At 33.1% G+C, this 20,437-nt stretch overlaps 1 protein-coding gene across 1 annotated transcript; it reads right to left on the bottom strand.

The window, feature by feature from the left end:
- Window positions 1-3,564: 3,564 nt before the first annotated feature.
- Window positions 3,565-9,578, bottom strand: LOC120079041 (NAP1-related protein 2-like). The gene is made up of 10 exons (XM_039033225.2): window positions 9,195-9,578; window positions 7,361-7,483; window positions 7,190-7,240; window positions 6,938-7,009; window positions 6,692-6,805; window positions 6,553-6,614; window positions 4,756-4,813; window positions 4,441-4,497; window positions 4,095-4,139; window positions 3,565-3,767 (listed from the first exon to the last, which is right to left on the bottom strand). Exons 1-10 carry the CDS (start codon window positions 9,321-9,323, stop codon window positions 3,726-3,728), a joined length of 753 nt encoding a protein of 250 aa, XP_038889153.1. The 5' UTR covers window positions 9,324-9,578; the 3' UTR covers window positions 3,565-3,725.
- Between the last annotated feature and the right edge of the window lie 10,859 nt (window positions 9,579-20,437).

Raw genomic sequence — 20,437 nt, 5'->3', positions numbered from 1 at the left:
TATTTTTACAATTTCATGAGAAAAATAGGGTTAAAAAAATTTGGGAAAAGAAAACAAATGAAAGTACATAAGGCTGTCTTCTGTTGATGCTTAGGGTAGCTTTAACAACAAACAATATGGGCCCAAAGTTGTGGGAAAGATGAGGCCCATATGTCATTTGTAAAGCAAAATTATAGAGATTTTTCTTGGACTACTGTTCCTTCAATAATGCATGTGGATCATTTCTTAGTGGACTGTGGGCCCAATACTTTCATGATCCATATAAAATTTTGGTCTCCTCATTTAATGCACTTCTTTAATTTTATTTATTTATTTGTTATTTTTTTCTAGGACAAGAATTGAAATAACAAAAGTCTAAACAACTACATTAGGATATCACGAGACACAATCAATGTAAACCATTCAAGATAAGAGTATGAAGAATTGAAGATTCCCAATCTTTCAAAGCTTTACGCGCAACACAATACGTCGGTGCATTCTGACTAAAAAAGAGACAATCCCCAGCTCACCGGCCCGTTCTTTAGCCTTTGGAATAAAGGAGACTTTAGAAAAATCAATAGTAACATCATTGAGCAAATTCATACCTTCAAATAATCAAAATCAACTAAGATATTCAAGATATGGGTTGAAAAAAATACTCTCAAGTTCAAAACATATCACCATCGTTTCATGATTAATAATAGGACAGTTTTCAAATACAGAACAATAAATCAAAATATTGACAAATGTAGCAAAATATCATTGTCTATCAATAATCAACATCGATAGACTACTATCATTGATAGATATTATAACACTGATAGATGTCTATTAGTGTTTATCAATATCTATCACCGATAAACTGTGACATTTTACTATATTTAAAAATATTTTAAACACTTCTATCATTTAAAATAATTTTTCTTAATAATAATATTTTATTTTATCTTTTCTTTGGATGATTAAGATATGGCAATATGAAAATCTAGAAGGTCGTTTGGATGATTCTTCTGTCGCAACCATCTTGACAGCGATGTTGGTAGAGAGGGTACTATAAAAGCAAATTATTAGAAAAAACATTTCTCTTTAGAAATTGATGGTGAGGAAATTTTCATAATTAAAAAAAAAAAAAAAGACGATTTAAAATATTTATTTATTATATTTCTAGTTGTTTGGAAGGTTTTTTTTTTCTTTGAATAATTAAAATATGTTGTGTTTTTTTTTTCTTTTTTTGTACAATTATAATATATTGGTAAGATAATTCAATTTGTCATGTACTTTCATTTACACATTTTGTTTAATCAAATACCAAATTTATGCATTATTAATAAGCATTATATGTACCAACCTCGTACGGCCCAACTAGTAAGGATTAAAAACATATTATAATCTATTTTTGGCACTACTAATGAAAATCTATATTCTTTTTTTCCTTCTAGTTCAAGATATTTAATGTATAATTATGATTATAGTTTTTGTTAGATCAAAATATTAAAGAGGCCTCTTTGTGTATTTTGAGTTCACGAATATGTATTTGTTGTCGATGTTATAATTACTTTAATGAGTTAGGTAATGCTTGGATATTTTCGGATTGTTATGTATTTATATAATTAAAGAGATCCATAAATCAAAATACATAGTTTTACCATTAGTTTCTTTTTGATCTTATGATTCTTATTTTATTAGATCAAAATATTAAAGAAATCCGTGTGTATATCTAAATGAAAAAGACTGATAAAAAATTATTAGGTTTTTATTATATAGATCTCAATATTTTGATTTGACTGATAAAAAGTTATTAGGTTTTTATTATATAGATCTCAATATTTTAATTTGACTTCTTTCACTTATTAATGTAAAGAGATATTCAAATATTGAATGGCAAATTTGCAGTTAACTAGTGGATTTAGATGTGTAAGAACCTGATTGAACAAATTGACATTCTTCTCAATCGAACAAAAAAAAATAGGAGATAAATTCACTGTGGTGCGCTCATTAAAAAAAATCCCAAGGATCTTATGCTTTTCCGGTGAACAAGACTGCGTAATGAATTAAAATTAGTTGTTATAAGTTTAGTTTCTAATTTTTTAGATTAGATGTCTAATAGATTTCAATTTCAAATCTCGTAAGACCTATAAGGCCCTATTGAATTTAAAATTATGAAAAGTTGAATATTTCTAATAGAATCATGGACCTCCAACTGTTAAAAAGGAGTTGGTAAGGGTGACAACTGAAAATTTAAAACATGACTTATATTAAGAAAAATTGTACTTGTAATATTATATTATATTTTTAAACGTTTTCATCTTTACTTATATTTACTGAAATCAATGAAATATGAATTGTGAAAATATAAAACAAAATTTAGATCGTCAACCAAAACTTAAATTTGGATACGAAATTAAAATTTTACCAACCCATTAGACACTTTTAAATAGGAACCCTATAGATACAAATTTGAAACTTCAAAAACAAAAACTTATAATTTAACCATTAAAATTAATTTTAGAATGAGTTGGTACGTGCACTTCGATTGCTTATCTCAAAATAAAAAACAAAAATCAGAAGATTATTATCTCGCATTAATGATTAAGGATTTCAATGACCAAAAAATTAAATAAATTCAACGAATAGATTAAGAAAATTCAAACTAATTTTGTAGTTTAACCGTGAGAACTTGAACATGGAATTTTTTCAAATTAGATTCGGAAATTCTTACTTGGTTTTTAACTCACCAATAACCTTTTTCTTAAATAAAAATTGGAAAATAGCTCAATGATTTTTTAAACAAAATTATACTTCAAAGTTCAGTGACCTGAATATTATGCCCCAAGCCCATCATTCAACCAGACTAAGACTCATTTAGTGGAGTAACATTTTTAAAAGAGGAATTTTAAAAAATAAAAAAATAAGGTAAACTTTTGTTATTTTAATCTTCTTTGATAAAAATGGAGAAAAACTTAGAGAAGTCTAATCAGTGCGATTAATAAATTACTAAGTCATCAAGAAAAAATAATATTAACATTTTTTTTAAAAAAGAAATGTGCAACCAATTACAGGTAACCATTTTCCTAAAGGATCAACGGTATTAGCCCTGTTATTTATACTGCTGGGAAATAGTCAAAGCAGAATTGTCTAAGCTCTCAGATACCACCTACCTATCAAAAATGACTTGGAATGGAATTTGAAAAAGGACACAATAAAAGGATTATCCGCAAGTACCATAAAATACCTGCATTAATGATAGGAGTGTTTGGCAGAATACTGAAAAATTACTAACTGTAATGTCTATTATTAATTATCTCGCTCCCGTGTACTTTGACCATACTCGTAAAAATCACCACCATACCTAACTACATTTGGCAGCCAATTAAATTTTGTAGGGCTTTCCTAGGTAGGTGGAGATGATCACTGGAAGCTAGAACTCATTCTCTCTAAGCACTTGTTATTTTGCCTTTATTGACCACTAGGCCAACTAGGTGGGGCTTTGTGATGAGTCCTTTTCCAGCAACAATGGTATGAGAAGAAATGTAAAAGTCTCATGAAATGATGGGGCTGTGTATTAAATGATATGGGAGGCTAAAATAGCCTAAAAGATAAATAGTACATTGATGTATAAATATGGTAATAGTGCTTTAACAAGTATCACAGATTGGAACAATTGATATCCTATGTTAACAGGAATAAGAAAAGAGCCAAAAAAAAAGTACCTAAGAGGTGTCTAACATGGGTTTGTCCTCTAGGTTTCACTCTTCACCATCTTCGTCATCATCTTCATCTCCATTTTCCTATACATGCATCATCCAAAGTTGAATGATTACTTTTGAACTTTTAGCTAGGCTAGATATGCAGGACAGTTTTAAGCAACAATGAAGTTGCAAAACATAGACTTGGACTTGGACCAACCAAGTACAATATTTTAACACTCAACAGGTTTTAGAAACTTATAACTTTCTCATCACTTTTAGTTTACTAGATGATGAAGGCTCAGGAATGATTGCCTAAAAGATGTATGCCGGGGTGACTCAGGAATGGGAAGAGAGCAGGAGATAAAACCCAAAAACACATCGATGTATTTGAGTGCAATGGTTAAAGTGAAATTTAATCTTGTTTACCTCATCTTCTGCCTCAGAGTCGTTGTCTTCATCTTCATCAATATCCTGAAAAGAAATCAGAAGAAACCTCATTTTTCTTGCTTGGAGGAACTAAGACTTCCATTAAAACAACAAGAGACAATAACCCTTTAAAAAAGAAGAAGAAGAAGAAGAAGAAGAAGAAAGAGCCCAAAATACAACTATGAATAGGAATCTAATTATCTATAATTGAAAGAGGAACATCCAGAAACAAGGAAGAAGAAGTAATCCAAAGAAGGTAGTGAAATTCAGAACACTGCAAGTGAAATAAAATGAATGGGCTCAAAGAATAGGAAAAGAGATATAAGGCAAAGTAAATGGAGATTACATTGTTGAAATATTTCAAGGGATTGGGCCATAGGTCCTCTTTAATTATCTCTGCTACCTGCATTTTAAGTCAAGAAACCAAGCACGTAAGTACAAACTAAAGCAACTGAGTTATATATATCTAGCTTTTTTCTCCACAAGGTTGGCACAATAGTAATATCTAATTGGAGCAGGAATTTAAATGGCTAGAAAAGGAACTGTACCAGTTAACACTCAACAGGAGTACACAAAGAAACCAACAGACAAGACATTATTGCATTTACAAGCCGAGCATTTATATAATTATGTTAAGGGGCAGACAGATGTTCAAACTTACTTCATCATGAAGCTCAGTGATATCTTTTTGTTCGGTTTCACCAAACCAACTGAAGAAGCTGCCAAACATCAATATTGATGAGCAATACAGAGAATTAATATGCTAAATTTAAATTAAAACAAGAAACCACAAGAGGAAAAGTGGAGTAAGCTGTTACTGACTTTGACGTTTCTATTTGACAAAGAAAAATCACCGAGGATATGAAAGAATAAATCATTGTATTAGGGTAACAACATAACGATAACAAGGGTTGGCAAAAAAACCTGACGGGGCGGGGATTCCCCGGTTTGACCGGGGATGGGGTCAAACCGGGGAATTTATTCGGGGCCCCGTCCGGGGACGGGGCGGGGATGGGGACAGTATCCCCGCCCCGATCCCGACCCCGATTAATCCCCAACCCCGAATTTATATATATATTTTTATCCCCTCCCCAGTCCCCTCTCGCTCTCTGCAATCTGCAACAAAACATCCCTCCCCTCTCGCTCTTGCTCATCCCTCCCCTCTCGCTCTTGCTCATTCCTCCCCTCTCGCTCTCGCGAGCTCATCTCTCCCCTCTCGCTCATCCCTCCCCTCCGTTGAAGTCTGCCACGAATGGGGCCCCGCGGGGACTCCCCACCCCTGTCCCCGCCTTCAAATGGCGGGGATGGGGGACAATTTCCCCTACGGGGCCGAGGACGGGGGATGCCCCCCGCCCCGCCCCGGTCCCGTTGTCAACCCTAGGTAACACATTACATCAGCACCTATTGGAAAAACAGAAGTTTCTTCCTTAAATACCCTTTTAATATACTAAATAAACTTTATGTTGAATACATGGATATAAAAATTTTCAAATGATATTATTCTACACTATAGTTGACAGAAAACTATTAATCTATTATAGCTTTGAATAATTTTCTTTTAGTACAGTGTAATAAATTTCACCTGTCAAGAATAAAACAAATTCGTTTTTTTCTTTAAATACTACTTTGGTCCTTGTATTTTTAGCTACAGTCCATTTTGGTCTCTATACTTCCAAAATGTTTATTTTGGTCCCTATACGTTCAACTTTTGTTCATTTTAGTCCTTATACTATCAAAATGTTTATTTTGGTCCTTGAACTTTCAACTTTCAACTTTAGTTCCTTTTGGTCCTTTTCAAAAAGTGACCATTTTTATCCCTTGAAAATGTAATAAAAATGAAAATGAAGGGAACAAAATGGTCACTTCTTAAAAGTATAAAGGCTAAAATGAACTTAAGTTCAAAGTACAAGAAACAAATGGAACATTTTGAAAGTATAGAAACCAAAATAAACCAAACCCCTTCAAACATAGAATTGAAGGACGATATTAAATAATTAGATATAAAGACTTGAATGAAACTAAGTTTTGGAATCTTTAGGTAAACATTAAATAAGAAATGTATAAGAAAAACAAATGCCACAAACCACCCTTTTCCCATCTTTCTGCTTAGCCCTGCGGTTGAACTGAAGATATTATTTCTTAACATAATCATAATTGTGGCTTCTTAACCATAAAAGTAAATCTTACCATACAATTCAAGGAAAAGCATTAACTGAAAAGGCAGCGTATTTTAAATGTGTCAAACATTTAATCAATTCCAATCAAGGAAAGTGTTCATCCATTAATCATATCATTATGAACTTAAAATAACAAAAAAATCTTCAAAATATTGAGCTTCAAAACTACAATAATTTCAAGCCCAGTTTCGCTAGAGGCACCAAGGTCATTGTCAAACCTTGAGGTTCTATGACTTTGTTCAAGATGGATGGAATAACAAATGTAAGGGGTAAGGAAGAACCTGTCTTCAGCCAGGGGTCGCTTCTTTCCTTTTTTCTCACCATTAACTCCGTTTGAGGCACCCTACAAAAATTACCATCAGTCATTAATCTGATATAAAACACCACAAGAATTATTATTTTGATAGAAATAACTGTTACCGAGCCATCCTTCCACTTGATTGTTGTTCCAGTAATTTTAATTGCCCCATCTTCAAAGAATGTATATGTCTTTTCTAGCTTCCTATCTTCAAAATAAGGGTTCTCATTGAAATTCTGTAATTTTAAGCAGTTTAGTGACAGATCATTATCACACTCTTCAATTGAGGGAAGGATATCAGATAGGCCAATATGAATGATGAAAATGGATGGACACGGCATAAATCAAACAAGTTGGCTGAAGCTTACAAACATGATGGAATAGCCCATCTTTACATCCTTCTGATCCTCCACTCCAAGAGAATCTAAATGCCTAAAGATCTGCACCAATAATAAGAGACCAACAGTTAAGAGAGTATATATTTGGTTACTTGTACGCAGTTGATTATTACAACAACGGAAGTCTCTTCGAATTAGGATTTCAAAATAAATTGAGTATAGAAAAGTATCCATTTTTCACCCAACCCACAATTAGATATCAAATAGATTAAAGCAAAATACCTTCTGATCTTCTTCGGACAAAAGATCACAAAGTGCAGGATGACTCAAGAACTGCAAAAATCAAGCATTGGTCAAGTGCATCGAAGGGGGAAAGAAAAGTAAATAAATTATAAACTAAGTAGGTGCACAGAGATCAGATATAAAACGCCAATAAATAAACAGAGCACTAACAGCAGTTAACCAAAAGTCTGGAATAGTTTTGATAATTTCATTCCGTTTCAGATAGACAGGCTGCCTTATCTCATTATATTTCTGTTCAACTTCCAAAACTTTGTCACCTGCTTCTTCATTAACCTGTTGAATGCAAAGAATCAAGGCCAAGTACAAGTCTATTTATTAGATATTGAATGATATATAAGAAATTGCATTATTTCCATAACATTGGCAGAACATAGCCATGGTGATGAATGCCTTGTACGCACTGCCTATCAAGTCCTAGATTTATACTCATTTTTACATGCCTAGAACAAGAACTCAGATTTTTTGACCCAACACTGAACTGCTTAAAATCTCGAACGGGAAAGAACTTCTATCGAACTTGGGAATCATACCAATCATTAATAGTTATAATGCACACATAACTGTTTTGCATAAAAGATTAAAAAAAATTGCAAAAATAGAAAAATCTAGCCATAAAGCAAGCACACTAACCAAGTTAAGTACTTCGCAAGAGATGGAAGCAGGAAAATAATATTAAAAATGAGGGAGAAAAAGAAAACGAACCAAATTCTTGATAAATGTTATTATAAAATTATACTAAGGGTATTTTGATAAGAAGCAAGACCGAAAGGTAAATGATGAAAGAACGAAAACCTCAACAAGAAAACAAGGTGGGGCAGGGGAAATCTACATCTGAACATTGCAAACATCATACCACTCCTTTACAAAAAAAAAAAATAAAATAAAATAAAAATGTGCCTCAGTGTTTCAGAAAGTCCACTGAGTCGTGTGCCTAGGGGTGCTTAGGCCCAAGGTCGGGCCTCTGCACCTCGCTTCAAAAAGTGAGGCTCCCTTAATAAAGCCCAGTTGAGGCGCAAGCCTTAGGACTTGTGAGGCATGCTTTAGAGCCTTGAGTCCAACTTCCTATCTTCTTTTTTTCTTTTAAATAGAGGCCTAATTTTTAAGAAAGAAACACACGAATGTTCTTTCAATCTCAAATAGAAACTCTATTTTCTTAAGCTTTCTGTATCTTATTATTTATCATACTAGTTTCCTTCATATATATATATATTACTATTTACATTTTTCTAGTGTCTACCTCATAATTAAAAAAATAAATAAATAAAATAAAATAAAAACCGCACTTTTTTTTTGGTGACTTGCGCTTAAGCCCTGCTTTAGTGCACCTTGAGCTTTAAAAACACCGAGACACATCCTAACTAGAAATCCTAGTAAAAAAAAAAAAAAAATGTACATTTTTCTTCCTAAATAAATTAGTTGTCGATGTCAATGGGCATCCATAATTAACATAAAATGTCAAATTTTATGATAAAGAGTTACCAAATTGTTCAAGTGAATCATAACCTAATACTTCTGGCCCAGAGAATTTAGGGTAAAACTTGACACATTATAAAAACTAGGACTGAAGTCAATTTAACACAAGTATACTTCAGAACACCTAAACCACCCTCATTCCATACAAGAATCGTAACCCAAGAAAATTAGCTCTAATCACACGATTCCATCCGTGGGGGACCTCAACTCAGAAAGCTAATAAAAAGTTAAGCCTTGGTAGTATAATACTGTTGAATAACCAACTTATGTTCATCACACTAAACATGTAAGAAATTCAAAAAAGGTAACTTGAATTGACCCCAGTTAAAGAAGCAAGCAAAATTAGAAATATGAAACTACAGAAAAAGACATCCTCCGAAGAAATTGAGCTAGCATAGCATATCCATCAAGGAAATGAGGTTCAAGTTCAGCAAAGGCAGCTACAGAATTAATAGCAGAAAAATGCATGCAGAAAGTAAAGAGTGAGAAAAGGGGGGGAAGGGAGGGTGACCTTCTCGAGTTCGTCTTGAACCTCCTGTAACTTCTCGATATAATGGACGAGCTCGACGTCAATGTGGTCAGCTTCATCGACGTCAAGTGTGTCGGCGGACTTGGATTTTTTAGCCTTATCGGCGACCATTTTAGGGGCGGAAACCTAGTTTTGGGGAGGGAAACACCCTAAGTTGAAGAGAAAGCGAAGGAAAAAAACAGAGAGAAAATAAAATAAATACGTTTTTGGGGCCAAAAAGAAAGGGAAAAAAAAAAAACTGGAATCGGCTAATGAAGAAGTGGTAGTTGCTCTGTATTTATATTGGACGGACAAGGGACGACTCTGTTACAGTTTTCATTCCTATATTCTCCCTTTCTCCTTTTCTTTTCTATTTTTCTTTTCCCCTAAATTATACAAAATACCCAAAATTTTGTACTCTTCTTTCAAAAATACTCTTAAAATTTTTAAATAAATTTAAAAATACAATTAATTTTAGATGAAAATAGTTAGTATTTTGTATAAAACATACTTTAAAAATTTCAGAAATACTCTTAAACTTAAAAAAAAAAGTTTTAAAATACCTTTACTTTTTTATGAGGATAGTTATAGAATAATTAATATATATTAGTTTAATATTTGTGTAGTTGTTAATTTAGATTAATTAGTATTTAATTAGTTAATTTTCTTATTTTCTTGTAAATTTATAAATGGACCATTTTTAAATATTAAAAAAAAATATTTACAAGATATAGTGAAATTTTAGAATTATCAATGATAGACGCTGATAGACACTGATGTCTATATTTTCAACAGTTTTACCATTTGAAATAATTTCCCTTTATAAATGGACAATTTAGGGTTGTAATAGTAAGCTTTTGATCTTTCTTTCAATATAGAATGTTTGGTTCTCTTAGAGAGTGATCTCTCCTTTTTAGGGATGGATTTTTCTTGCTTGGCCATGGATTTGGCATAAATACCTTTTATGTTACATCACTTTTATATGAACAGAAATCTTTAATACCATCTTACATCTCTATTTTCCATATATTTTCTCTCATCCCTTCTTCAATATCCTCTTACTATAAGGAGTGCAAACGAAGCCCCACATTGGTTAAGGAATGGTCATGGGTATGTAAGTAAGGACGATTATCTCCAGGATGGGGCTTTTTGGGTGGTTCCAAAAGCAAAGTCATGATGATTTATGCCTAAAATGGACAATATCATATCATTGTAGAGATATGTGGAGGTTTGTTGTCCTTATCAATTGGTATCAGAGTCTTGGTCTAAACCTAGCTATATGGGTGAAATCCTCAAATAATGAACAAAAAAATTTAATGAGCTTTATTCGTGCTCTATCTAGGTAACCTTGTGGTTTTCCCTACCCTGATAATAGCAAGTGTGATCCACATTCGTGCTCATGTGCTCTGTTTGCAACGAGATGTGCCTCAGGATAGAAGACCAAGTTGACTTGGGATGAACTGGTGTGTCTCGAGATGAAGAACAATTTGCTTAAGATGAACGGGAGGTGCCTTGGGATTTAGAGTAAGTTCTCATAGCTGGGAGTGGACGGATTTGTTCAAAGGGAGGCTCAAAGTGGTACTTTGTTCAAGGAGAGGATTGTTAGGAGTACGAACAAAATCCCACATTAGTTAGAGAAGAGAATGGTTGTGGGTATATAAATAAGGACAATTATTTTCATTGGGAATGAGACCTTTTGAGGTGGTTCCAAAAGCAAAGTCATGATGATTTATGCCTAAAATGGACAATATCATACCATTGTAGAGATATGTGGAGGTCTGTTGTCCTTATCAATTGGTATCAGAGTCTTGGTCTAAACCTAGCTATATGGGTGAAATCCTCAAATAATGAACAAAAAAATTTAATGAGCTTTGTTCGTGCTCTATCTAGGTAACCTTGTGGTTTTCCCTACCTTGATAATAGCAAGTGTGATCCACATTCGTGCTCATGTGCTCTATTTGCAATGAGATGTGCCTCAAGATAGAAGACCAAGTTGACTTGGGACTGGTGTGTCTCGAGATGAAGAACAATTTGCTTAAGATGAACGGGAGGTGCCTTGGGATTTAGAGCAAGTTCTCATAGCTGGGAGTGGACGGATTTGTTCAAAGGGAGTCTCAAAGTGGTACTTTGTTCAAGGAGAGGATTGTTAGGAGTACGAACAAAATCCCACATTAGTAGAGAAGAGAATGGTCATGGGTATATAAATAAGGACAATTATTTTCATTGGGAATGAGACCTTTTGGGGTGGTTTCAAAAGCAAAGTCATGAGGGTTTATACCCAAAGTGGACAATATCATACCATTGTGGAGATATGTGAAGGTTCATTTTTTTTATCACTTAGTCCCCTCTTTGTCAACATTTATTCTTTTAAGAAAATATAAGTATGGACTATAGTAAGAACTTAAATATTTTAACAAAGTTGTACGTTAGTAGTTGAATGTCTGTTAATAACTAAATACATTTTTTTTTTTACTATTTATCATTTTGATATGTTTTAAAGGGAGATTTTGTCTTTGAAATTTTGTGTGAATTTGTCGGATTTTATTATTTAACTTAAAATCTTGGTTGTGGAAAGAATTGGTATAAGCTAAGAATGAAAAATTTAATTGAAAAATAAAAGTATCTATGTGAAAAAAATGATGATATCTATATAATTTATTTTCAAATTGCATTTTTTGAACTTGAGAAAACTTCAAACAAGTTGATCATCATATTAATGGTATGAGTATTTTTAAACTTTTTTTTAAATTCTAAAATTATTTTTGGAACGAAATATTAACGATTTTTGTTCATATATTAATAGTAAAGGTATTTTTTAACTTTTTTTTTTAAGTTAAGGGTATTTTTTAAACTTTTGAAAGTTTCAAGGTATTTTTGAAACAAAACATTAATGGTTTTCATCCAAAACTAACGGCGGCGAGGGTATTTTTGAAAATTCAGGAGTATTTTTTACACAAAGTACAATATTCAAGGACATTTTCTTTTATAATTTAAATCCTAAAACTTTGGGCTTTGTATCAATTCAAATCATGAATTAATAATAGTATCAATTTACAAACCATAAACTTTTATAAGTGTAACAATTTCAAATTTTGTTTGACATTTTTTATGTGAGACTTATAATCATTTTAATTAAACTCATAAATTCTTAGAAGCGATTCAATTTAGTCTCTTATTTAAAATTACATTTGAAAATCTTCAATGCATCATGTATACTTCTTCAAATATCTAATTAATAAAATTAAAGATTATAATTGATGAATTTCAAAGAAAATATTAACTAAGAGTCCAAACTTATTTGCGTAGAAAATTTTAGGATTCAATTAATAAACTCATAAGATTCGCACAACGAATACAATCGAGGCTATAAATTTGTACATTTACAAAATTTAGGATTTATTTGATACGGCTTCATGAAAGAAAAAAATATAATAAATCTTTGAACTTTCAATCTTTTTTCTAATAGATCTTTACCTATTTGAAACGGATGAGACAAAAGTTGATATGGTATGTTAACCAAAAGTTAGGGCTACCTTTAATCTTTAACTACAATGTCTATTAAAATGATGAAGATTACAAGAAGAATTTGCAATATAAAAGAACTTCACTATTTTTAGTTTTAGAAAAAGATTGAAAAATTTTCAGAAATAGCCCATTTAAGTTTTTACCTTACAAAACTAGCATCTTTTTTAAAACTTGTAAAAATAGTTTTTCTCGGTCCCTCGAACGAGATTGACCACGAGATTTTAGTTAAAAAATCAAATTCTTCCAACTTATCAATTGTTTGGTGCTTTCTCCATACATCTCGCTAGATTATACACCAAGATTATGTGCACTTGGGTATTAATCTTGGGCAAAATAATACCAAGATTCTATATATTTGAGATTTCTCGGTAAAATTTCTGGCATAGTTAACACTAAAATTCATATATTTGAGCTTTTTCAATGGAATCTTAGGCAAAATTAAAATCGAGATTCTATATATATCCCAAATCTGTCTAATTTTTGGAAAATTTTGATCTTTCCCAAAACTTAAAAATGTTGAATCAATTTGAAAAATCTATTTTGATAATTAGAAAACCCATTTAGAATTTTGGAAATTCATATAATTGTGAAAACATAATTATGCTATTTTTTTTTTTAAAAAAAAAAATGTAATAATTTGATATAATATTTAGTAAACATAACCAAATTTGGAGAAAATTTGAAAATAATATAAGATTTGGGAATATTACATAAAAAAATTAGAAAATTTCGGTGTGTAATCAGGCGAGATGTATCGAGAAGGTCCAAAACAATCGAGAAGTTAGAAAAAAAATGATTTTTTAACTAATTCTTGGTAGTCGATCTCGCACGAGATGGATCGAGAAAAACTATTTTTACGAGTTTTCAAAAAGTGTGCTAGTTTTGTAAGGTGAGAACCTAAACATGTTATTTCTGACAATTTCCCAAAAAGACAAAACACTTTAAAAAGTCTAGCAAGTCACTTCGTTTTCTTTGGATTTTTGTACGAATGGCTTCATTTGGGGGGGCATAAATGAAATATGGTCATCTGTAGAAAAAGTAATGGAAAGTGGCATTTTGCTGATGACATCCACGTGTGATTTTACTACTTCGCCCCTAAGATGCACCTCGTGCGCCTAGGCCTACCAAGGAACTCAATCCTCGATTACCCGTCACTCGATCCTCGTTGGCTCATCATATGATCCTCGATGCATGGTTACTCGATACCCGGATGCATGGTCACTCGATACATGTGCAATCGACACGTGTATACTCGATCATAGCCACTCAATAGTGGATTAATGTATACTCGATCATTTTGAATTGCTCGCGCTCGTTAAAGGACCTGTTCTAGAGTTAATGCTTATGTATGAACATACACAAATTGGAGAATTTTCTGAGAATTCTCACTATTCTTTCAAATCAATTTCCTAAAATGTGAAGTAGTTTTTTTTATTAAGAACAAACAAAACTGAAACACAAAAGAGAAAATCTAGTTTACCTTCTCTCCAAAAAACCCACTTCACAAAACCTGTTTTTTTCTGACAGAGATCAAGTTATAAAGATAATCAAATCATTTAACTATATTGTTTTACACCTTAAGTAAGTAAATGTACTAGTCCCCCCCCCCCCCTCATTTTTGCTCATGTTTTTTACTCTTTCGATGTTATGTGAGACATACGAATGTAGCAAAGAGAATAGATGAGTGTGAGTTTGTGAGCGTACACTGAGACATGCGAGTAGCTCTTAGTGAACGAAGATGAGGGAGAGAAAGCTATGAAATAGTAAGCATCGAGTTAAGAATACTATGGATTGAGGGACGAGTAGCGAAAAGCGAGTAATGAGGATCGAGTATAGTGAGTATTTAACAGTAACCAATTTTTCTAACTGCTCACTTTGTGTATTGTTTTTCTTGAAGAATGGAGAAGTATATATTCTTATGTTATAGTGGTATATGAGATGACACAGAAGAACACTATATTAGAGGCCGTTTGAAGGGTTTGCTAGTTTCGAGCACATTGACGTATAATGAGTTGGTAAATCTAGTATATGAGATCATGCAAGTTAGTTAGACAAAGTTGAAGATTATAATGAGGGTTACATATAAAATAGATATTAATTCTCCTCCAGTATGCTTAATAGATGGAAAATTGAAGAAATTCATCGCAAGACAACATTTGATTACCCAAAGAGAGAAGACCAACCCATGTGTGGAGCGGATGTCAATGAGCATGATGTTTGTCCATCGGGTGTCTCACTGGAAGACGACAATATTAATGTTAATATAGCAAATGTATTACATCCAACTATGACAATAGAAGAGGAAAAGACTGAGAATGAAGAACAACCAACCTAGGTTGTTTTAGGGAGTGGTTAATGCTGACATTCCCCTGCGTCCCCTGCGATCTGGCTATGTCATCCTCCCTCACCTTGAATGCGTTTTAGAAGTGAAAGTTGTCCCCATAAACCAACACGAGTCCTTTCAACATGCTTTGTCCTCCACTCACATGCATCCTTGGAAAAATTCTCAGGAGGTCATCCAACATAGGATTGCTCCAAGCTAAGCACGCTTAACTTTGGAGTTCTTATGATTGAGCCACCGAAAAGGAAGGTGTACCTTGTTGGTATAGGTAGTAACTTTCAATTCTTTTAAGCCTTTCTTAACCATACTTTCATGTCCTCAGGATCCCTCTCATTCAGATGTGATATCGGTCATTCATATACCCCTCCTAAACTCGGGTTGTTACTAAATGCACGTCCAATCGCACATGCTCGATTGAAGTATTGAGTCATGACCACAGGCAAGCCAACACATTCTTTATGGTCACTTGATGAAGGACAAGTTTGACATTGTCGGGGGGACAACCTACACCATATTATTGAGGATATATGGCATTAGTACGGTGTCAATATTAGCTATGACAAGGTATGACATGCGAGAGAAACTGCTTTTTCTCTTGTAAGGGGGACGCCAGAGGAATCATATGTCAACTTGCATGCATATGGTGAAGCTTTGAAGATAGAAAATCCTAGAACTGTATTTAAGATGGAGCTTGAATAATCAAAATATTTCAAATACATGTTTATGGCACTACGTGTAGGATTATATCAACAGTAGCGGAAGCATAAGGATCATTTAAGCACTCAAATTCACTAATTTTGGCAAAATATAAAGCATGCTTTTGCAGAAACAAGTGAGTTTCAAGACATACCTCTTATAGAACTTCTTCAAAACTCCTTCACTAGCTGCTATCTTCTCCAAAACTTGATATAGACCACCTCAAGATATTTCTCACTATTCTCTTGGTGCTCTAGATTGAGTTGTGGGACTCAAAACAAGCTTGAATCAAGGGTAGAAGGAGAAATGCTTACTGCAAAAAACTAGCTGGAGAACTCTTTCTTTAAACCCAATGTCTCTTAAAATCTCTATAGATTGCATGCCCGATTTTCACTCCAATCTCTTCATTATATTGCAGATCAACATACAAAGAAAAGAGTTGCATGAGTTACAACTCATGCTTGGAGAAAACAAGGCCAAAGCAAATACTTGTGTGAGTAACTACAAAGATGAATAATGGAAAAACTCTTTTTTCCATTTAGTGTTTTGGTTTTTTTTTTTTTTTTTTTCCTAATTTTATCATAAAATCAAATTTTGATTTTAAAAATGAAAATTTAATTAATTTCATAAATTAATTATTAAATAAAACTTAATTAATTTAATATCAAATATTAAATTAATTTTAACACATATCCATCTTTATATATTTAAATCATATTTAAATATAAAAATTCTCCTATTCCGTTTAATTCTCAAATTAAACATGTAATTATATCTCATATAATCACTAATTCTCTTAATTCTAATTTGAATGATTCAAATTAACTTATCACGCTATTCTAGAGCTAGTCTGTTACGAGCTAGTAGGGGATCCTCGCGAACCTACAGATCATGGACTCCAACGATCCGAGATTAATTGGTTAAACTCATTAGACCAGATTAATCTCCATTCGTTAACTAATGGGTCATTCTACTAAAGCCCAGAGTTGCACTCTCCTCACTATAGATATACTATATCCACGTGATTTAACCATAATCAGCAGGTCGACCCTTCACAGATTATTCGTAATAACGGCTGGGTCAAATATATGTTTTACCCCCGAGATTACGTCTTATTCTTCAAGTCCCTATTGATCCTCTAATGAACAACTGGTTTGTTATCCAATCATCAAACCAAATTCTCTCAGCCCAGTGAGAGGGTGGGGTCCCTTGTTCAAGACTTGGATCCAGTACTTGAGAGAACAACCTTTCTCGTATCCCTAAATCAAGTAGGTGTGAACTCCATCTTACACCCTATGTACCCATCTATCTATCCGGTACTGAAATGGGAGTTTTATTGAGCTGGCGCCGTTGAGCCAACCCTCAACTATGCAAATCTAAGGGCAATTCCGAATAAACAGGAGTTCATAGTTAGCTCAGATTAAGATCGAGTTACCTAGGTCATCTAGGTGAAATAGTCAGTCTTAAACAATAAACAACGTTATAAAGTAAGAGTGACTTATTTCTTGGTCCTAATCTTATGCAAATTCATTGCATAGGACGCCCCCACTCCTCATGTCATAACATGTATGAATTAAGATCACATCGTATGTAGCACTTTACAACTCTTTGTAACAACTACAGAGTAGGCCGCATCCAATGGTGTTACTAGAATAAGGTACTCAACCTCATTCATGTACCATAGATCATTTTGACTATTTACTCGAACCCGATCTACCCTTATGTCTCCACATAAATTTCAAGTACTCATACAATAGTCATGGGTCTTAGTTTATTGGATTTAGGCTTTTATGCAATTTATGAGATCAATAACAAGTATATTGATAATAGAAAATGTTTATTATTTTACAAACTGCGAGTTTTTAGGACATAAAACCCAACACTAGGTGCGTGTTTAAGAGGTTTTAAGAGTTGTCGACCCATGGTCATTATAAATGGTACTCATTTAAAGGGTAAGTACAAGGGAACAATGTTAGTTGGTGTTGTAATGGATAGTAACAACCAACTGTGTCCACTGGCATATGTAATTGTTTATAGTGAGAATGACCAAGCCCTGAAGTGGTTCATGACGAACCTTAAAACAACAATTGGAGAATGCCCTAACCCCGTATTCGCCTCAGAACGTGGACAGAGTGTTGGGTTTTATGCCCTAAAACTTGTAGATAGTAAATGTCATCAATTGACCATCATCAATAAAGAGTTATCGATGTTAATTCAATAAATATTATTGATTATGTTGTATTCTATTTTGTCTTAAATGACCCTAAATCCAATAAACTAATATCAAAAGTTGTCTTATGAGTCTTGAATTGTATGTGGAGTCATATAAGGATCAATGTTCAAAAAATAGCCTAAAGAGTCTATAATATAGGGATAAGGTTGAGTACCTTATCCTTGTGACACTATGAATACGGCCCACTTTGTATTTGATACAAATGCAATGATCCAACACGTTCATGTAGGTGACACGCAAATGAGGGTGTCCTATGCCATGAGTTTGCATAAGACCAGGCCGTGAAATAGTAACCACTAGATGTTACACCGTTAACTAATTTGGTTCCTATTTCAATTGGATGACTAGGTAACTTAGTCTTAATCCTAAGTGTATTATGAACTCCTGTTCACGAGGAATTGTTCTTTGATTTGTATAGGTAAGAGTGGCCAGTTTTTCGACTTAATAAGCATACCATTTTGGGTACAAGACCGAGTGAGAAGTTGGGAACATAATAATACAAGATGAAATTCACTCTTTCCTGAATTAAGGGTAAGTAAATGAGTGTTCCTTTAAGTAGTATCTCCGGGACTTGAACAAAGAACCCTACCCTCTCATTGGCCAAAGAGGGATTTCTATTTATTGGTTGGACCATAAAGAGGTTGTTCATTAGAGAAGCACTGGTACTTAAGGATACAGATGTAACCCAAGGGTAAAACAATAATTTGATCCAGTTGGTGTTATGGACACTCGTGAAGAACTAACTTGCTATTATTGGTCTATATCCATGGACACAGAAATATATATGTAGTGAGAAGAGTATAGTTGTAGGTCTTTAGTGGAGTGTACCCGCAATTAATGAATATTGATTAATTTGGTTAATGAGTTAAGCTAATTAATCTTATATCGTTGGAGCTTCTGATCTGCAGATCCACCAGGTCCCCTTGGTAGCTCATTAAAGAATATTAAAGAGGAATGATTTGAATTGTTCAAATCAATTTGAGGAAATTTTATATTAATGTGATTAATATGTAATTGATTATGGATGTGATCTATAATTTAAATTAAGTTGGAGAGAAATATTTGAATGAGATTCAAATATTTAACTCGAGTGAATTAGATTCATGAAGAATTAATTAATTAAATTAATAGAGAGGTGATGCATATAAACATACGATGTTTATTTATGTTAATTAAATATATACATTAAATTGGATTTAATGTATAGATGGTTATTTAATAAATATGCTAATTAATTAAATAAACGTTATTTAATTAATCAAGCACAAGGGTAAATATGGAACGACTTGGAGAAAGGGTTAACCATTCTCCATATAAATTCTACCTTATAGCCCTTTTAAGGTAAGATTTTCATTTGAGTGAAATTTACCCTAGCCACAAAAACACAAATCCTCTCTTTACTCTCTAAGAGAAATCGCTCTACCTATTTCTCTTCCAATTAGTTGGATAACATCTATCCTTTTATTAGAATTCTTGAAAATAACAAGGTTATTCTCGTGGTTGTGTTCTAGTTCGATCGAGAAGAAGTTCGTGCCAAGATAGAGGGGATTTTTCGTGGAGCTCGAGAATCTTCAAAGATAAGAATGGTTCCCTCTTAGTTTCCTTTCTCTAAAGCATGTTATTTCATATGTTTATCCTCCATATGTTCGGTTTTAGAACACTATTTTTGTTTATTCAAAAATAAGTTTTCGAGTTGTAAGACGTTCATACGCTTTTGCTCGGGATTCGATCCCTACATAGAGTGTAGCTAATGTTGTTGATGTTGTATTGTTTTGGTCGACCGTGAGTATGCACACTCCTACCTCAGGAATTAAGGTACGACATGTCTATTCAATCAGGTTGCAACTTTTTCGACAAACGTTGATATGATCTCGTATGCCTTCACCTACCATAATTCATAAATAATTATAAAATAAGAATAAACAATAAGTCATATTGTAACTAAAATAAGTAGATCTCATATGGCCAATGAATGGATATTACCTAGAATGTATGAGGAAACTCCGGTAGGTTGTACTTGACAATGTAGTTCTTGTTGTTCTTGAACCTTTTTTTTTTTTTTTAATTATCTGTCTTGCAACTCAATCCTCTTTGTAGTCCAAGTAAAGTCCTCTCCCATAGGACGATTTCCCAATCCATGGAATTAAAGTAATCCAAATCCTCCACATCAATTAATAATATCTTATTAGCATTGACGCTCGTTTCTCCTTCCCCATCATACCCAATTCAGTGTAATAGACCAATGTCATCTTCACAACATCCAAGTTGTTATCAAACTCCATCTCTTTTTACATTGTCCCTAAGGTACCAATGTGAATGTCCCCCACAAAATCATTCTTGAAGTACCTACTACGCAATGATCCAAGTGTCTCACCCCTCCTCACAACTATTGGATTAGGTGACCGCCATAATCCCATCACTAATCGGAAGTCTTGTTTGTATTAAGGTTGA

Source organism: Benincasa hispida, chromosome 6, assembly GCF_027475165.1.
Source record: "Benincasa hispida cultivar pf3 chromosome 6, pf3_genome.v1.1, whole genome shotgun sequence".
Taxonomy (NCBI): Eukaryota; Viridiplantae; Streptophyta; class Magnoliopsida; order Cucurbitales; family Cucurbitaceae; genus Benincasa; species Benincasa hispida.
This window is presented reverse-complemented; position numbering and strand designations above follow the sequence as displayed.

Coding starts and splice junctions, on each gene's coding strand:
- LOC120079041 (XM_039033225.2), bottom strand. CDS start 9,323: ATGGTCGCCGATAAGGCTAAAAAATCCAAGTCCGCCGACACACTTGAC. Junction 6,615..6,691: donor TCAAGTGGAAGGATGGCTCG/GTAACAGTTATT, acceptor TAATTTTTGTAG/GGTGCCTCAAACGGAGTTAA. Junction 4,140..4,440: donor CCTTGAAATATTTCAACAAT/GTAATCTCCATT, acceptor ATTTCTTTTCAG/GATATTGATGAAGATGAAGA.